The 14071-nt window shown below is 39.3% G+C and overlaps 1 protein-coding gene across 1 annotated transcript in view; it reads left to right on the top strand.

The window, feature by feature from the left end:
- Positions 1 to 3796, top strand: part of ESYT3 (extended synaptotagmin-like protein 3) — a 50386-nt gene extending 46590 nt beyond the window's left edge. Inside the window, exons 21-23 of the mRNA XM_008588724.1 lie at positions 906 to 1011; positions 1837 to 1886; positions 2237 to 3796. Of these exons, the coding sequence (XP_008586946.1) occupies positions 906 to 1011; positions 1837 to 1886; positions 2237 to 2273 (193 nt within the window). The 3' untranslated portion in view covers positions 2274 to 3796. The remainder of the gene's footprint in view (positions 1 to 905; positions 1012 to 1836; positions 1887 to 2236) is intronic.
- Positions 3797 to 14071: the final 10275 nt, after the last annotated feature.

Genomic DNA, 14071 nt, shown 5'->3' on the forward strand with positions numbered 1-14071 from the left:
TCTTATCCTGGGTCAATAACTTCTCATTTTCAAAGGGTTGTACTGAATCCTCTTTGGGCCATATCTAAGAACTAGTATGTTCCTTCAAGAGCTCTGCTTTGAGTTCATGAATATCAAGAAAGGGTGTGGGGAAGACAGAATGTACTCACTGCACATTTACTGAACACTTTATGCCAGGCACCATCCTATATTCTAGAGTCACACAGGTAAGAGACTCAAAGACAGCTCTGAACAATTATAAAAGGATGTCAAAATTTCTATGTGGGAACATAGGAGGGAGAGGTTTAACATTTGACTTCTGTAACAAATCTAATCTGTTAGTAATTCTCTCACACATTTTAACAGCAAGATAAGTGTGTTATCTGGAGGGCAGACTTGGCAACTCCTACCCTAAAAATAAACCTAGAAGTAATGGGTCCAGGGTCCTCTTATGAGTACATGACAAAGCTTGTACACAAAGATTCCTCTGCCTTACTCCACAGGAGGTGGCAAATATTTTCCACGCAGCTCCAGTGAACCTAACTGTTCAGCATCCAAGCCCTTAGCTCATCAAAAAAACCCAACTAAGGCTGGCTGATTAGCTCAGTTGGTTAGAGTGCAGCCTTACACCAAGGCCATAGGTTCAGATCCCCATGCCACACCCACCCACCCCCGCCAACTGAGAAGGGGCTGAGGTGGTCCTGTGAGCAGGAACTGTTCAGAGTTGACACTTGTAGGGTTTGTGGACAGTGATTATCTATAATTATGACACACTGAATACCTACGAGCCAGTACTGTTCTAGATACTCTTAATAGTCTAGTCTGTATCTTCTGTATGGGTAGGGAAATGGGTGAAACACTTCAGATTCTCAACAAAAGTGAATGAAATATGTAAATCTCACTTCCTGACTTTTTGCTTCTTAAAGATTTGAATTTTTTGTTCCCATGGAAGAAGTAAAGAAGCGGTCACTAGATGTTGCAGTGAAAAATAGTAGGCCACTTGGCTCACACAGAAGAAAGGAGTTAGGAAAAGTAAGTACAAGAGGGACTCTTGGCACTCTGTCCTTCCAAGTACTCTAATGGAATTCACTGGTGGAACACATCCTTGCAGAAATTCTGATGGAATTGTTCTGGCTATTACCAGAATTGACTTCAAAGAGCATATAGCCTCATTTGGAGGCGTTTCTTTTTTGTTTGTTTTTTATTCTTGAAACTAAAGAATATAGAGTATAAATTAATATGATAAAACCTATTTTAACAAACTTGAGAATCTATCCAAATTTATCCTTACACAAGTATTTGAACATCTTCTATGGTATTAAGTACTGTTTTGATAAATACAGAATTGTATGAAGCTGTATTATGTCAAGATTTTTGTGGTGACAGGAACTTACCTAAAGTAGAAGTGGAGGAAATATAATCCCCAGGAAGATGCCAAGGAGAGAGAAGTAAAAATGGTATTTGTACAATACCTTATAGTTGTAATATTTTAATAAACACCTTCTTATACTCATCTTTTTAAAGTCCACTTCTATGAAGTAGGTGGTGTTATCCCCATTTTTACAGATGAGGCAAGTTCTTTTTCTGTAACATTCATAAGCAAACTTGAAAAAAATCAAATTACCAAAAATTCCTGAAGTTCAACTCCAAACAGCAATTCGCCTTTTCCAAAGACAGTGCGGTCAGTGTCAGCCCTGTCTCTCTGAAGAGGCTCCATGTTGAAAACCAAAGGAAAAAGAGCCCCTGCTCAAAACTCTGAAACCCAGGGAGACCTTTTATGATCAACTCCGTTTATCCCAATGTGTTTTCATTTAATGTACTGTTTTGGAGGGGAACTAATTATTTGTGATTGTTTAGGTTCTGATTGACTTATCAAAAGAAGACCTGATTAAGGGCTTTTCACAATGGTAAGTGTGCCCTTTCATTTTATCACTGTTAATCTGCTATTCAAGACATTTTTTTAGACAGCTGTCCGTATTCTCTATTCAACGTTTCTCCCTTTTCAGTACTATTTCATCTTTTCTGGTTATCAGAAGGGAGACAGACTAACACCTTTATTTCAGGCTTTACTGTCTGCATATCTCTTACCTAAAGGAACTGTGTAAACTCTAGCCTTAACCCTGGCTGGCCAACTGACGGAGAGATGGGTTCTGCCGGTCCTGCAGAGTCCCAGGCAGGCGGGACCAGGCAGTTTGTCCTGTTACTGTCATGACACACACACATTACTAATGTAAGTCCAAACCCAACTGTCTTACAGGTATGAGCTGACTCCAGATGGACAGCCCAGAAGCTGATGATGAGTGCTATCATCACCTTTATGTTAAAATGTATATATGTATAATTTCACATTTATATCAGAATAGCCATTTGATGAAAATCTACACATACATTTTTGTGTGAAATTTAACTGCATGACTGGATAGTATTAGAAACAGGCAGTTATGTAAAGGCAAGAACTACTTTCTCTTCGTTGGATTTTATTGTTCAGATCCAGAAAGAAATGGGGTATTTGTGCCTAGTAAGTTATCAAAATCTCAGTGGTGATTTTTTCACTTTTGTTAGGTAATTATATACCAACTGATTTAGGATGTGCCTTAATGTGTGCACCAGAAGGTGTCCTGTCCCTGACTTTAGTGGGTGGGGGGAGATCTGTTCCTGGAACAGCTACCAGTATTCCTGGGCAGTGACTGACCAACGGAGGGCACTTTTTATAAAAAGAAAACCAATCCCAAACTGCCAAGAATTAATACTGCCAAAGTCCTTCTGGCTGCCACCTGTGGTACTTGAATGCCTAGAGGTTTGTTCCTGTATCTGATTTGGAGCTAAAATGTATTTTCCTAATGGCAACAATGTTATAATATATACTTAAAAACCTTGGGTCTAAGCATCAAACTCTAGCATGTGGCATTATTTCCATAGGAAAATGCAAACCAAGTTACAAACCCAGGTGTACATCTGAACTCTCATGGCAGAGCACTGGAGACTGCTGAAGACTGTTACTTCCAGAGAGAAAAGGGAGCTTTCTGTATCTCAGACAAGAATTCTGCCCTACTTTTCTGAGATGGCTGGTTTACCTAAATAACATGTTAAAAACAAAATTTAAACAAGTACCTCTTTTGCCTTTCCACCTTTATAAGACCAAACAGACTTCTCTCCTCTGATGTTCATAGAGCTGTTGTCAAGGTTATATTCTCTTACCCACTCAGGCAGTGTCCCTGCCATCAGCTTCCTGTCCATACCACTGCCTTCACTGCCACTTTTCTGAAGAACGGCAATATTTTGTCAAGCTTTTCTTTACTTATAAATTCTATGATATCCTATTTTCTATAAGGTCAAAGCCCACCCCTTAATTTGCCTTTGAGAGATAAATGGGTCTCCAGTTTTCTGCTACTTTATTAGCAGATGCTCTTTCCAGAATAGTCCAGATATTATGCCCTGTCTGCTCAAATCCTACTCACCTCTTAAAGGCCTATCACAAACCCATCTCCTCCATACTGAAATGGCCTCTCCCCACCACCCACAACATTTACTGTGGATTTTCCATTTTAACAATTCCCAGCCATATAACATTAAATTTTTAAAAATATGTATCTGCTAAGGTCATAAGGGAGCAACTACTTATATTGTGTTTGGTATTTAATGTTTTTGTTTACTCTCCAATTGAACTAAAAGTTACTTGAATTGTTTTTTACCCTCACTATTCAAGACTGTGCTAAGTACATGAAAGATGTGCAATAAAATTTTTGTTTCTGCTGAGGTTTCTATTTTGAATGACAAATTCTCATAATTAAATGAGGCAGTTGACGCCTATCCTGTCTATGATGGCTTTGTAATTGCTCTCTAAATAGGCAAATATGATTATACAGAGAGTCCCTGACTTACATTGGTTCAACTTACAATTTTTAGACTTTACTATGGGTTTATCAGGGTAGGACATGCATTTTCTACTTAAGATGATGCGTTTATTGGGACATAATTACATCGTAAGTCGAGGAACATCTGTGTTACACCCTAAACTTTTTAGCAACCTTAAAACAACTACTGATAAAGATGGCAGACAAATGAAAACCTACCCCTCCTCTTCCAAACACGTAGGAGACCTAGTTAAAGCATGAACATTTTGGGCCGGCCCATGGCTCACTTGGGAGAGTGCGGTGCTGATAACACCAAGGCTGCAGGTTTGGATCCTACATAGGAATGGCCAGTTAGTTCACTGGCTGAGTGTGGTGCTGACAACACCAAGCCAAGGGTTAAGATCCCCTTACCGATCATCTTTAAAAAAACCAAAAAACAAAAATCCATGAACATTTTAAACACGGTCAATCAAAAAGTAACACAGGTGAAATTCCCAGTGATGGTCCAAAGAGGAAAACCAAATAAGTGTTTAGAATTCAAGGGGGAATTAAGGTGTTGAAAGAAAACAGAATTTTAGCATACATGACAAATCAAGGCTATAGAGGTTTGTGTGAGGGTAAAGGAGTATGAAAAGTTTTGTCTCATCACAAAAACACCTTGACTACCACCAGGACAAGGATTGGTTGTTAGCAGTAGAAACAATCAGTAATCTGCCCTACAGAGTAGCATAGGAAAAGTTACACACCATGAACCTAGTGCAGAAATCCTCAAACCTAGAAAGGAATGTGAAAATTGGTTTAGAACCCTAACCCTAACCCTAACCCTAACCCTGATGGAGGCAACCAAAAAACTGGTCCTTAGGGTTGCTACTTGCATCTAGGGCACATGTGGGGCCAGTACAGCAGATACTGTTACTAGAGGGAAGCTCACAGGCAAAAATTGTAAAGCAAAAGCAAACTTAAAAGCAAAAATTGTGAAGCAAAAACAAAAAAATATGAAGGAGTAACAGAAACAGAAGGAACACAGAAACTCAGAACAGCCACATAGATGCTGGGAGAAAACACCTGGCCTCCACCACCCCATCCCCCAGCCAAGAGCAACAGGTACCCAGGAGGAACTTCTGCCTGCAAGGAAAAAGGTAAGCAAAAGGATCCCAGCAGCCCTCATCAACTCTGTGGACACCTACCATCCTCATCACTGGGGACTCCTACAGTCCTCACGGGCACTAGGTCCAGCTGACGGAGCTGCCTGGTAATAGATGTGCAACATAACCAGGGCCACTGTAGACCAGCCCAAGTACAAAATGGCACCACCCACCTCCTCCCCTCCGCTCCCCCTTCCCTTTACAAGAAGCCTTCTTACTTAAACAGAAACCCCTTTTGCTTCAGCAAGGATGCAGTTCTCCACCCTGAACCACATTAGCATAAGGACTTTCCTTAATGGTATCAGCCAGCCCTTAGCGCGCTATATAAGCTCTACCACCCCAACACCTGGTGCTGTCTCCTTTTCAGGGCAGCCCTGGGCTGCCTGCCACTCTGAGCACAGCCCAGCAGATTTCTTTCTTTAATAAAGCTTGAATGGTACCTGGCATCTTGGCTCACTTTTTCACCTGGAGCCCACACAGTTGTGCACCTCCCCCCTCCACCCCCAGAGGAGCTGACATTGTGCCCTGCCCTCTATGGCTCATGCCCTACTGCACCATCTTGGAACTGGAACTGCTGCTAGAGGGTATCTTACCCTGTGATTCGTGATACTCTTCGTCCCCAGAGACTCAGCCACTATTGAACTGACTTCCCCAAGCTGAGCCGAGAACAGGTGTTACACCCTACCCTGAGGGATTAGGTAGTGGTGGAATTGTTCCACCCATCCCTCCCAGTTGTAGCACTGCCCATCCCCCTTAGGCTGGAACTGAAGCTGCAAAGCTGCATGCTCCCTCTGGGGCAATCTTTACCCCTCCCAGTCATGACTGTGCCCTGCCCCCCTTCTCAGGACTGAGCTGAAGTAGTGCATTACAACCTGGGGAATAGCTGTTTTGGCCAAGAATCTGCTTGGTGGAGAAGCTGCTTGGCTGAGCTGAACAGCTATGTGTCCAAGGGGTGAGCTGACATAGTACCTCACATCCCAGGAAAAGAGAGACATCCTGCCCCAGGGGCCAAACAACTCTAGTACTCTGCTTCCCTGGAGCTGGACTATTCCTCTAGAGACTAAGCTGCTGACACACCCCTTCCCCTGGGGAGTGAAGGCTCATTGTGCTGCTTGCTCCCTGCCCTCCAAGGCCCAAACAATAGCTGCACCCTGACTTTCTGGGTTCCTGTTGCAGCTGCACCTTGCATCACAGAGACTGAGACATTGCTGAGTCCCACTGTTCCAGGGGCTAGAATTACCACTACAAGGTGCCTCATTCTTTTGTAACTAAGTGACAGCTGAGCCCCATTTGCTCTGGTTCCTGAACTGCAGTTGCACTCTGTTCCCTGGGCCCAAACCTCTAGAGCACCCCTTCTCTCACAGAATTGGGCCAGTGTTGTACACAGATGCCCAGAATCAGAGTCACAGCTATAACCAAACCCACAGAGCCCAGGTTGCCACAGGGGCATCAGAGCAACAGATCCTGGCACTGTGGACAACTGACATCCAACTCTTCCACAGACAGTGAACCTGATCCCCAAGACCTAGGTGCTACAAAAGGTTTACAAGACCTGAGCCCAGGATCTCAACTCTACAGCCTCTCCAAGGACCTGCACCTAGAAACTAACACCACCGCAGCTGCTTGTAGGTTGGGGCAGACCAAACACCAACAGGAATCAATCCCCTTGACAAAGTTGCCCCTTTGTGGGAAAAATGAGAATAGGAGGACCACAAAAGCCCTTGCCACCAAAGACCTTAACAACGTATGCCACCACCACTGTCACAAACTTCTACAGCCTAAGGCACTGAGACACCCACAGTTAGTGGGTGACACTGACTGCAGCTGAAGAACCTGCCCAGAGACTAAACCACTAACATCTACATGGAAACAGAACCACCACAGCCTTTTCAACCAGCACACTGAGACCCAACTGCAGGTAAAGACTCTGCCTATAAAAGCCACTTTGTAAAGTTTGGAAGAAGCAATTATTTCACCAGGTGTACGGACATCAACACAGAGATTCAAGAAACATAAAAAAGCAATGAAATAGGACACTACCGAAAGGAACACAATAACATGCCAGTGACCCCAAAGAAAAGAAAATCAATGAATTTCTGGAAAAGGAATTCAAAATAAATGATCTTGAGAAAACTAAATGAGATGCAAGAGAATATAGAGAATTAAATGAAATCAGGAAAACAATTTGTGATATGAGTAAGAAATTTAACAAAGAAATAGATATCATAATAAAGAATCAAACAGAAATCCTGCAGCTGAAGACTTCAATAAATGAAAAAATACAACACAGAGCTTCAACAGAAGACTAAGCAAGCAGAAGAATCTCTGAACTCAAATACAGATCATTTAAAATTACCCAATCAAGAAAAAAGAAATATGAATTTTAAGAAGTGAAGAAAGCCTACAGGAACTATTGTACACCATTAAGTGAACAAATATTTGAATTATGGATGTTCCCAAAGAAGAACAGAAGAAAAAAGGCATCAAAGACCTATTTAGGCTGGCTAGTTAGCTCACTTGATTAGAGCATGGTACTGATAACACAAAGGTCAAGAGTTCAGATCCTGGTACTGGCTAGCACCAATAATAAAAATAGCAAGAGAAAAGTATCAGGTCACTTATAAGGGAATCCCCATTAGGCTAACAGCCAGTTTCTCAGCAGAAACCTTACAAGCCAGCAGACAATGGGAGGATATATTCAAGGTGCTGAAAAAAGTTGCCACCCAAGAATACTATACCCAGCAAAGCCATCCTTCAGGAATGAAGGAGAAATACAATCTTTCACAGCCAAGCAAAACTGAGGGAATTTATCATCTCTAGACCAGATTTACAAGAAATGCTCAAAGGAGTCCTATATCTGAAAGCAAAAGGAAGATAACTATCAATAAAACATGCTAAAGAAAAAATTCACTTTTAAAGCAGGTACACAAACAGGAAAGAAAAAGGAATCAAACCTCATCACTACAGAAAAACACCAAATTGCAATGATTAACAATAAGAGGAAGAAAGGAAGAGAAAATATACAAAACAACCAGAAAACTATCAACAAAATGGCAAGAGTAAGTCCTCACTTATAAATAAGCTTGAATGTAAATGGACTAAATCTCCCAAATAAAAGATATAGACTGGCTGAATGAATTAAAAAAAAAATTCACCTACATTCTGTCTTCAAGAAACTCACTTCACCTGTAAAGACACATGTAGAATGAAAGTGAAGGGATGGAAAAATATATTCCATGTGAATGGAAACTAAAAGAAAGCAGGAATAGCTATATTTACATCAGATAAAATAAAATTTAAGCCAAAAACTGTAAGAAGAGACAAAGAAGGTCATTATATAATGTTCAAAGGGTTGATTCAGCAAGAGAACATAGCAATTATAAATATATATGCACCCAACATTGGAGCACCCAGATGTATAAAGCAAATATTATTAGATCTAAAGAGAGACACAGACCCAATACAATAGTTGGGGACTTCAACACCGCACTCTCAGTATTGGACAGATCATTTATACAGAAAATATACAAAGAAACATTGGGTTTAAACTGCACTATAGACCAAATGGAACTTACAGACATTTGTAGACATTTCAGCCAATAGATGCAGAATACACATTCTTCCCTTCAGCATGTGAAACATTCTCCAGGATTGACTGTGTTAGGCTACAAAACAAGACTCAACAAATTTTAAAAAACTGAAACTATATCAAGTAACTTCTTTGAACACAATGGAATAAAAATGGAAATCAATATCAAGAGAAACTCTCAAAACTGTACTAATACATGGAGACTAAACATATTCCTGAATGACCAAGTCAAAGAAGAAATTAAGGAGATTAAAAATTTCTTGAAACAAATGAAAACAGAAACACAACATACCAAAACCTGTGGGATACAGCCAAAGCAGTACTAAGAGGGAATTTTATAGCAATAAATGCCTGCATCAAAAAAATAAATAGATTTCAAATAAATAACCTAACAATGCAGCTTAAGGAACTGGAAGAGCAAGAGCAAACCAAACCTGAAATTAGCAGAAGAAAAGAAATAATAAACACCAGAGCAGAAATAAACAAAATTGAGACCAAAAATCCCACAAAAGATCAATAAAACAAAATGTTGGTATTTTGAAAAGATAAACAAAATTGACAAGGCATTAGCTAGACTAACAAAGAAAAAAAAAAAACAACAAGACTCAAAATCAGAAATGAAAAATCATCACAACTCAGACTACAGAAATACAAAGGATCATTAGAGATTGTCATGAACAACGATATGCCAACAAACTGGAAAACCTAGAAGAAACAGATAAATTCCTGGACACATACAATCTACCAAGATTGAAACCAGAAGAAACAGAAAACATGAACAGACCAATTACAAGTAATGAGATTGAATCAGTAATAAAAAGTCTCCCATTAAAGAAAAGCCCAGGCCTGGTTGGCTTCACTGCCAAATTTTACCAAACATTTAAAAAAGAACTAATAACAGTTCTTCTCAAGCATTCCAAAAAACTGAAGAGAAGGGAACTCTTCCAAACTCATTCTATGAGGCCAGCATTATCCTGATACCAAAACCACATAAGGACACAACAACAAAAAAGAAAACTCTAAACCAATATCTCTTATGAATATTGATGGAAAAATTCTGAACAAAATACTAGCAAACTGAATCCAGCAGCAGCATATTAAAAAGATCATTCACAATGATCAAGTGGGATTTATCCCAGGGATGCAAAATTGGTTCAACATACGTAAATCAATAAACGTGATATATCACACCAACAGAATGAAGGACAAAAACCTTATGATCATTGATGCAGAAAAAGCATTTGATAATATTGAACATCACTTCATGATTAAAAACCCTCAACAAATTAGGCAAAGAAGGAATATACCTCAACACAAAGGCCATATATGATAAACTGACAGCTAACATATTGAATGTGGGAAAGCTGAAAGCTCTTCCTCTAAGAACTGGAACAAGACATCTCTCCACTCATATTCAACATAATACTGGAAGTTCTAGCCAGAGAAATAAATAAAGGGCAACCAAATTGGAAAAGAGAAAGTCAAACTGTCCCTGTGTACAGATGACATGATCTTATATATACAGAAAAACCTAAAAGCTCCACCAATTAACTTTTAGAACTGATCAAAGAATTCAGTAAAGTTGCAAGATACAAAATCAACAAACAAAAATCAGTAGAATTTTCATATACCAACGATGAGCAAGATGAAAAAAAAAATTAAGAAAGCAACCTCATTTACAATAGCTACCAAAAAAATTAAATACCTAGGAATTTAACCAAGGAAGTGAAAGATCTCTACAAGGAAAACTATAAAATGCTGATGAAAGAAATTGAAGAGGACACAAAGAAATGAAAAGACATTCCATGTTCATGGGTTGGAAGAATTAATATTGTGAAAATAACCATACTACCAAAAGCAATCTACAGAATCAAAACAATCTCTACCAAAATACCAATGACATTCTTCAAAGAAATAGAAAATAAATCCTAAAATTCATATGGAACAACAAAAGACTCTAAATAGCCAAAGCAATCCTGAACAAAAAGAGCAAAGCTGGAGGCATTTGACTTCAAAATATATTACAAAGCTATAGTAACCAAAACAGCATGGTCCTGGCATAAAAAAAGACAAATTGACCCATGGAACAGAAGATAGAACCCCAAATTAAAGCCACGTATCTACGGCAAACTGATTTTCCATAAAAGCACAAAGAGTTTTCAATGGGGAAAGTACAGTTCTTCAATTAAATGGCACTGGGAAAATTGGATATCCACATGCAGAAAACTGAAACTAGATCTTACCATACATTAAAATCAACTCAAAATGGATTAAATATCTAAATTTAAGACATCAAAGCATGGGAGTACTAAAAGTAAACATGAAACGCTACACAAAAGGGGAGTGTGCAGCACTTTTTTTGAAGAAGCCTGCAAAGGCATAGGCAACTAAAGCAAAAGTACACAAATGGGACCACAAAAAACTAAAAGCCTCCTCACAGCAAAGGACATAATCAACAAAGTGAGGAGACGACCTACAGAATGGTAGAAAGTGTTTGCAATCTACACATCAGACAAGGGGCTAATATCCAGAATATATAAGGAACTCAAACAACTCAACAGAAAAAACCAAATAACCCAATTACAAAATCGGCTAAGGACCTAAACAGACATTTCTGAGAAGACATACAAATGGCCAATAGGCAGATGAAAAAATGCTCAATATCACTAATCATCAGGGAAATGCAAATTAAAACCACAATGAGATATCACCTTACTCCAGTTAGAATGGCTATTATGAACAAGACAGAAAATAAATGCTGGCAAGGATGAGAAAAAGGAGCTCTATTTTGCTGGTAGAAGTGTAAATTGGTATAGCCACAGTGGAAAACAGTATGGAGTTTCCTCAGAGAACTAAAAATTGAACTACCTATAACCCAGCAATCCCATAGCTGGGTATGTACCCAAAGGAAATGAAACCAATATATCAACATCTGCACTCCCATGTTCACTGCAACACTATCCACAATAGCCAAGAGATGGAATCAAGCTAAATGCCATAGAGGGATAAAAAAAACTGTGGTATATATAAATGATGGGATACTATTCAGCTATTAAAAAAATGAAATCCTATCATTTGCAGCAACATGAATGGAACTGGAGACCATCATGTTAAGTGAAGTAAGCCAGACACAGAAATACTACATGATCTCACTCATATGTGGAAGTGAAAAAATAAAAGTGGTTTTCACAGAAGTAGAGAGTAGAATATGGTTACCAGAGGCCAGGAGGGGAGAGGGGCAGGTGGGAGTGGAAGTGGTGGATTAATGGGTACAAAACTATGCTATCTACACTAAGTGAACTAATGTACAGTATATGCATGTTTTGAAATGACACACTATATTCCACAAATATAGACAAATAAATGTTAAAATAACAACAACAAAAAAAAGCATGTGGGAATACCAAACTGAAAAATGGCCCCAAGATTTATTTTAGCAAGAAGGAAAGTGTTCCATTAAGGCAGAAGTGGCATATGGGAAGCAAAGGGGAGCAAAGAAATCCGTAAAATATGTTGGTAAATCGAAGTCAGTCTTGATTGTTCAAAAACATAAACAACCAAAGATTTTTGCAAGGGTTCAAAAACACAGTGGAACTAAAATGCTAGTCACTAGAAGATAAGACGGGACAGCTAGGCTGATTCAAAGTAAAGTTAAAGTGTTCAAGTCCTTATTTTATTCAGGAAGATAAACACATTTATAATTTATTTTTTAAATGTAAAACTAAGTGTATGAGTCAGTTACTAATTACCCCTCAGCTACAAACTGACAGGTCTCCTTTGCAAGCGAGCTTGATGTTTGGCTTTGACAACAGAGGGAGATGGAAAGACAATGCAAGGCTAGAGCAGAAGGGGCTGTTCTTCTGCTGATGTGTAATTTTCCATAGTTGCTAGCTGACTGGTGTGTGGGACCTGTTCTCATTCAACTAAGCACCCCTCACAGCTTACCCTTAGCTCACATCCTCAGGCTCTGCCACAGTAAGGAAGGCCTTCATGTTTCAGCAGCAGCAGCGCCCTCTGGCAAGTTTCTTGTTTCCTGTGGCAGCCAAGCCTCTCTTAAGAGGTCTAAATCAGCCTGGTGGGGAGGCTCTTATCTAAGTTTCTATATTCCTCTCTTAGGCTAGAGCACGGTGTTACAACACCAAGGTCAAGGGTTTGGATTCCCTTACTGGCCAGCCAACAATAACAACAACAAAATAAGTTCCTTTCTCATTCAATCTCCCTTAGCCCTGGGTGTAGTATCTGCTTTCAGAAGTTGTTGCTCTTTACCCCTTAGAGTCCTCTTTTATATTCCCCACCCCTTTTAGTAGTTAACCACCTCGTACTAGTGGCAATTCTTGTATTAAATTTCTTATTTTTGGTTATCTGTATAATGTAGTTTCTGTCTTCTGACAAAGTATGTATTAAAAACCAAGAAAATAGAGTAATATAGAAAACCAATAGAGTTGAAATATAAAACTTCCAAATCAGTAGTGGGGAGGAAAGGTTATAAAGAAAAATCAACCCCACCCCCAAAAATAGGGGGGGGAAAAGCACAGAAAAATACAATAGAAGATACAAAAGAAGATGGTCAAAAGGCCTCTAAATATATTTGTAATTACAATAAACACTATTAAAATCTTTTTTTTTTTTTTTTTTTTAAAAAGATGACCGGTAAGGGGATCTCAACCCTTGACTTGGTGTTGTCAGCACCATGCCCAGCCAGTGAGCGAACCGGCCATCCCTATATGGGATCTGAACCCGTGGCCTTGGTGTTATCAGCACCACACTCTCCCGAGTGAGCCACGGGCTGGCCCAACACTATTAAAATCTTGAATGTCTAATGGTATGAAAGTAAAAAGCACAGCTATATACTGTTTACAAGAGGTCTACTTCAAACACAGAAATGTTGAAAATAAAAAGATGAAAAAGATATACTCAAGAATACTTTAGATTTCTTTTTATACTAATGGTGTCAAACATATTAAGAAAAGGCTGATTCCTATTGCCACTTCTGCTCAACACTGTGTTGTGGCCCATGTAGTAGAGTAAGAAAAAAGCAGATCTAACTAACCAAAAGTGTTATTATGTGCAGATGATATGATTATGGGCATAAAAATCCAAAATAATCTAAAGATTAAATTACTAAAATTAATCAGATAATTTTTAGCAAGGTTGATGCAAAGTAAATATTAAAAAAATCAATAGTAGTTTTTTATTCGCTCAACAGTTAGAAAGTGAAGTTTTATTTATTTATTTTTTAAAAGATGACTGATAAGGGGGTCTTAACCCTTGGCTTGGTGCTGTCAGCACCACGCTCAGCCAGTAAGCTAACCGGCCATTCCTATATGGGATCAGAACCCGTGGCTTTGGTGTTATCAGCACCACACTCTCCTGAGTGAGCCACAGGCTGGCATGAGAAAGTGAAGATTTTTTTTTTTCCTTTCTGTCTCTTTTTTTGTGACCGGCAACGGATGGCAACCCTCAGTGTCGCGCCCGTACCGGACCGGGACCGGCTACGGGATCGC

This window comes from Galeopterus variegatus, unplaced genomic scaffold (assembly GCF_000696425.1).
Source record: "Galeopterus variegatus unplaced genomic scaffold, G_variegatus-3.0.2 Scaffold4992, whole genome shotgun sequence".
Taxonomy (NCBI): domain Eukaryota; kingdom Metazoa; phylum Chordata; class Mammalia; order Dermoptera; family Cynocephalidae; genus Galeopterus; species Galeopterus variegatus.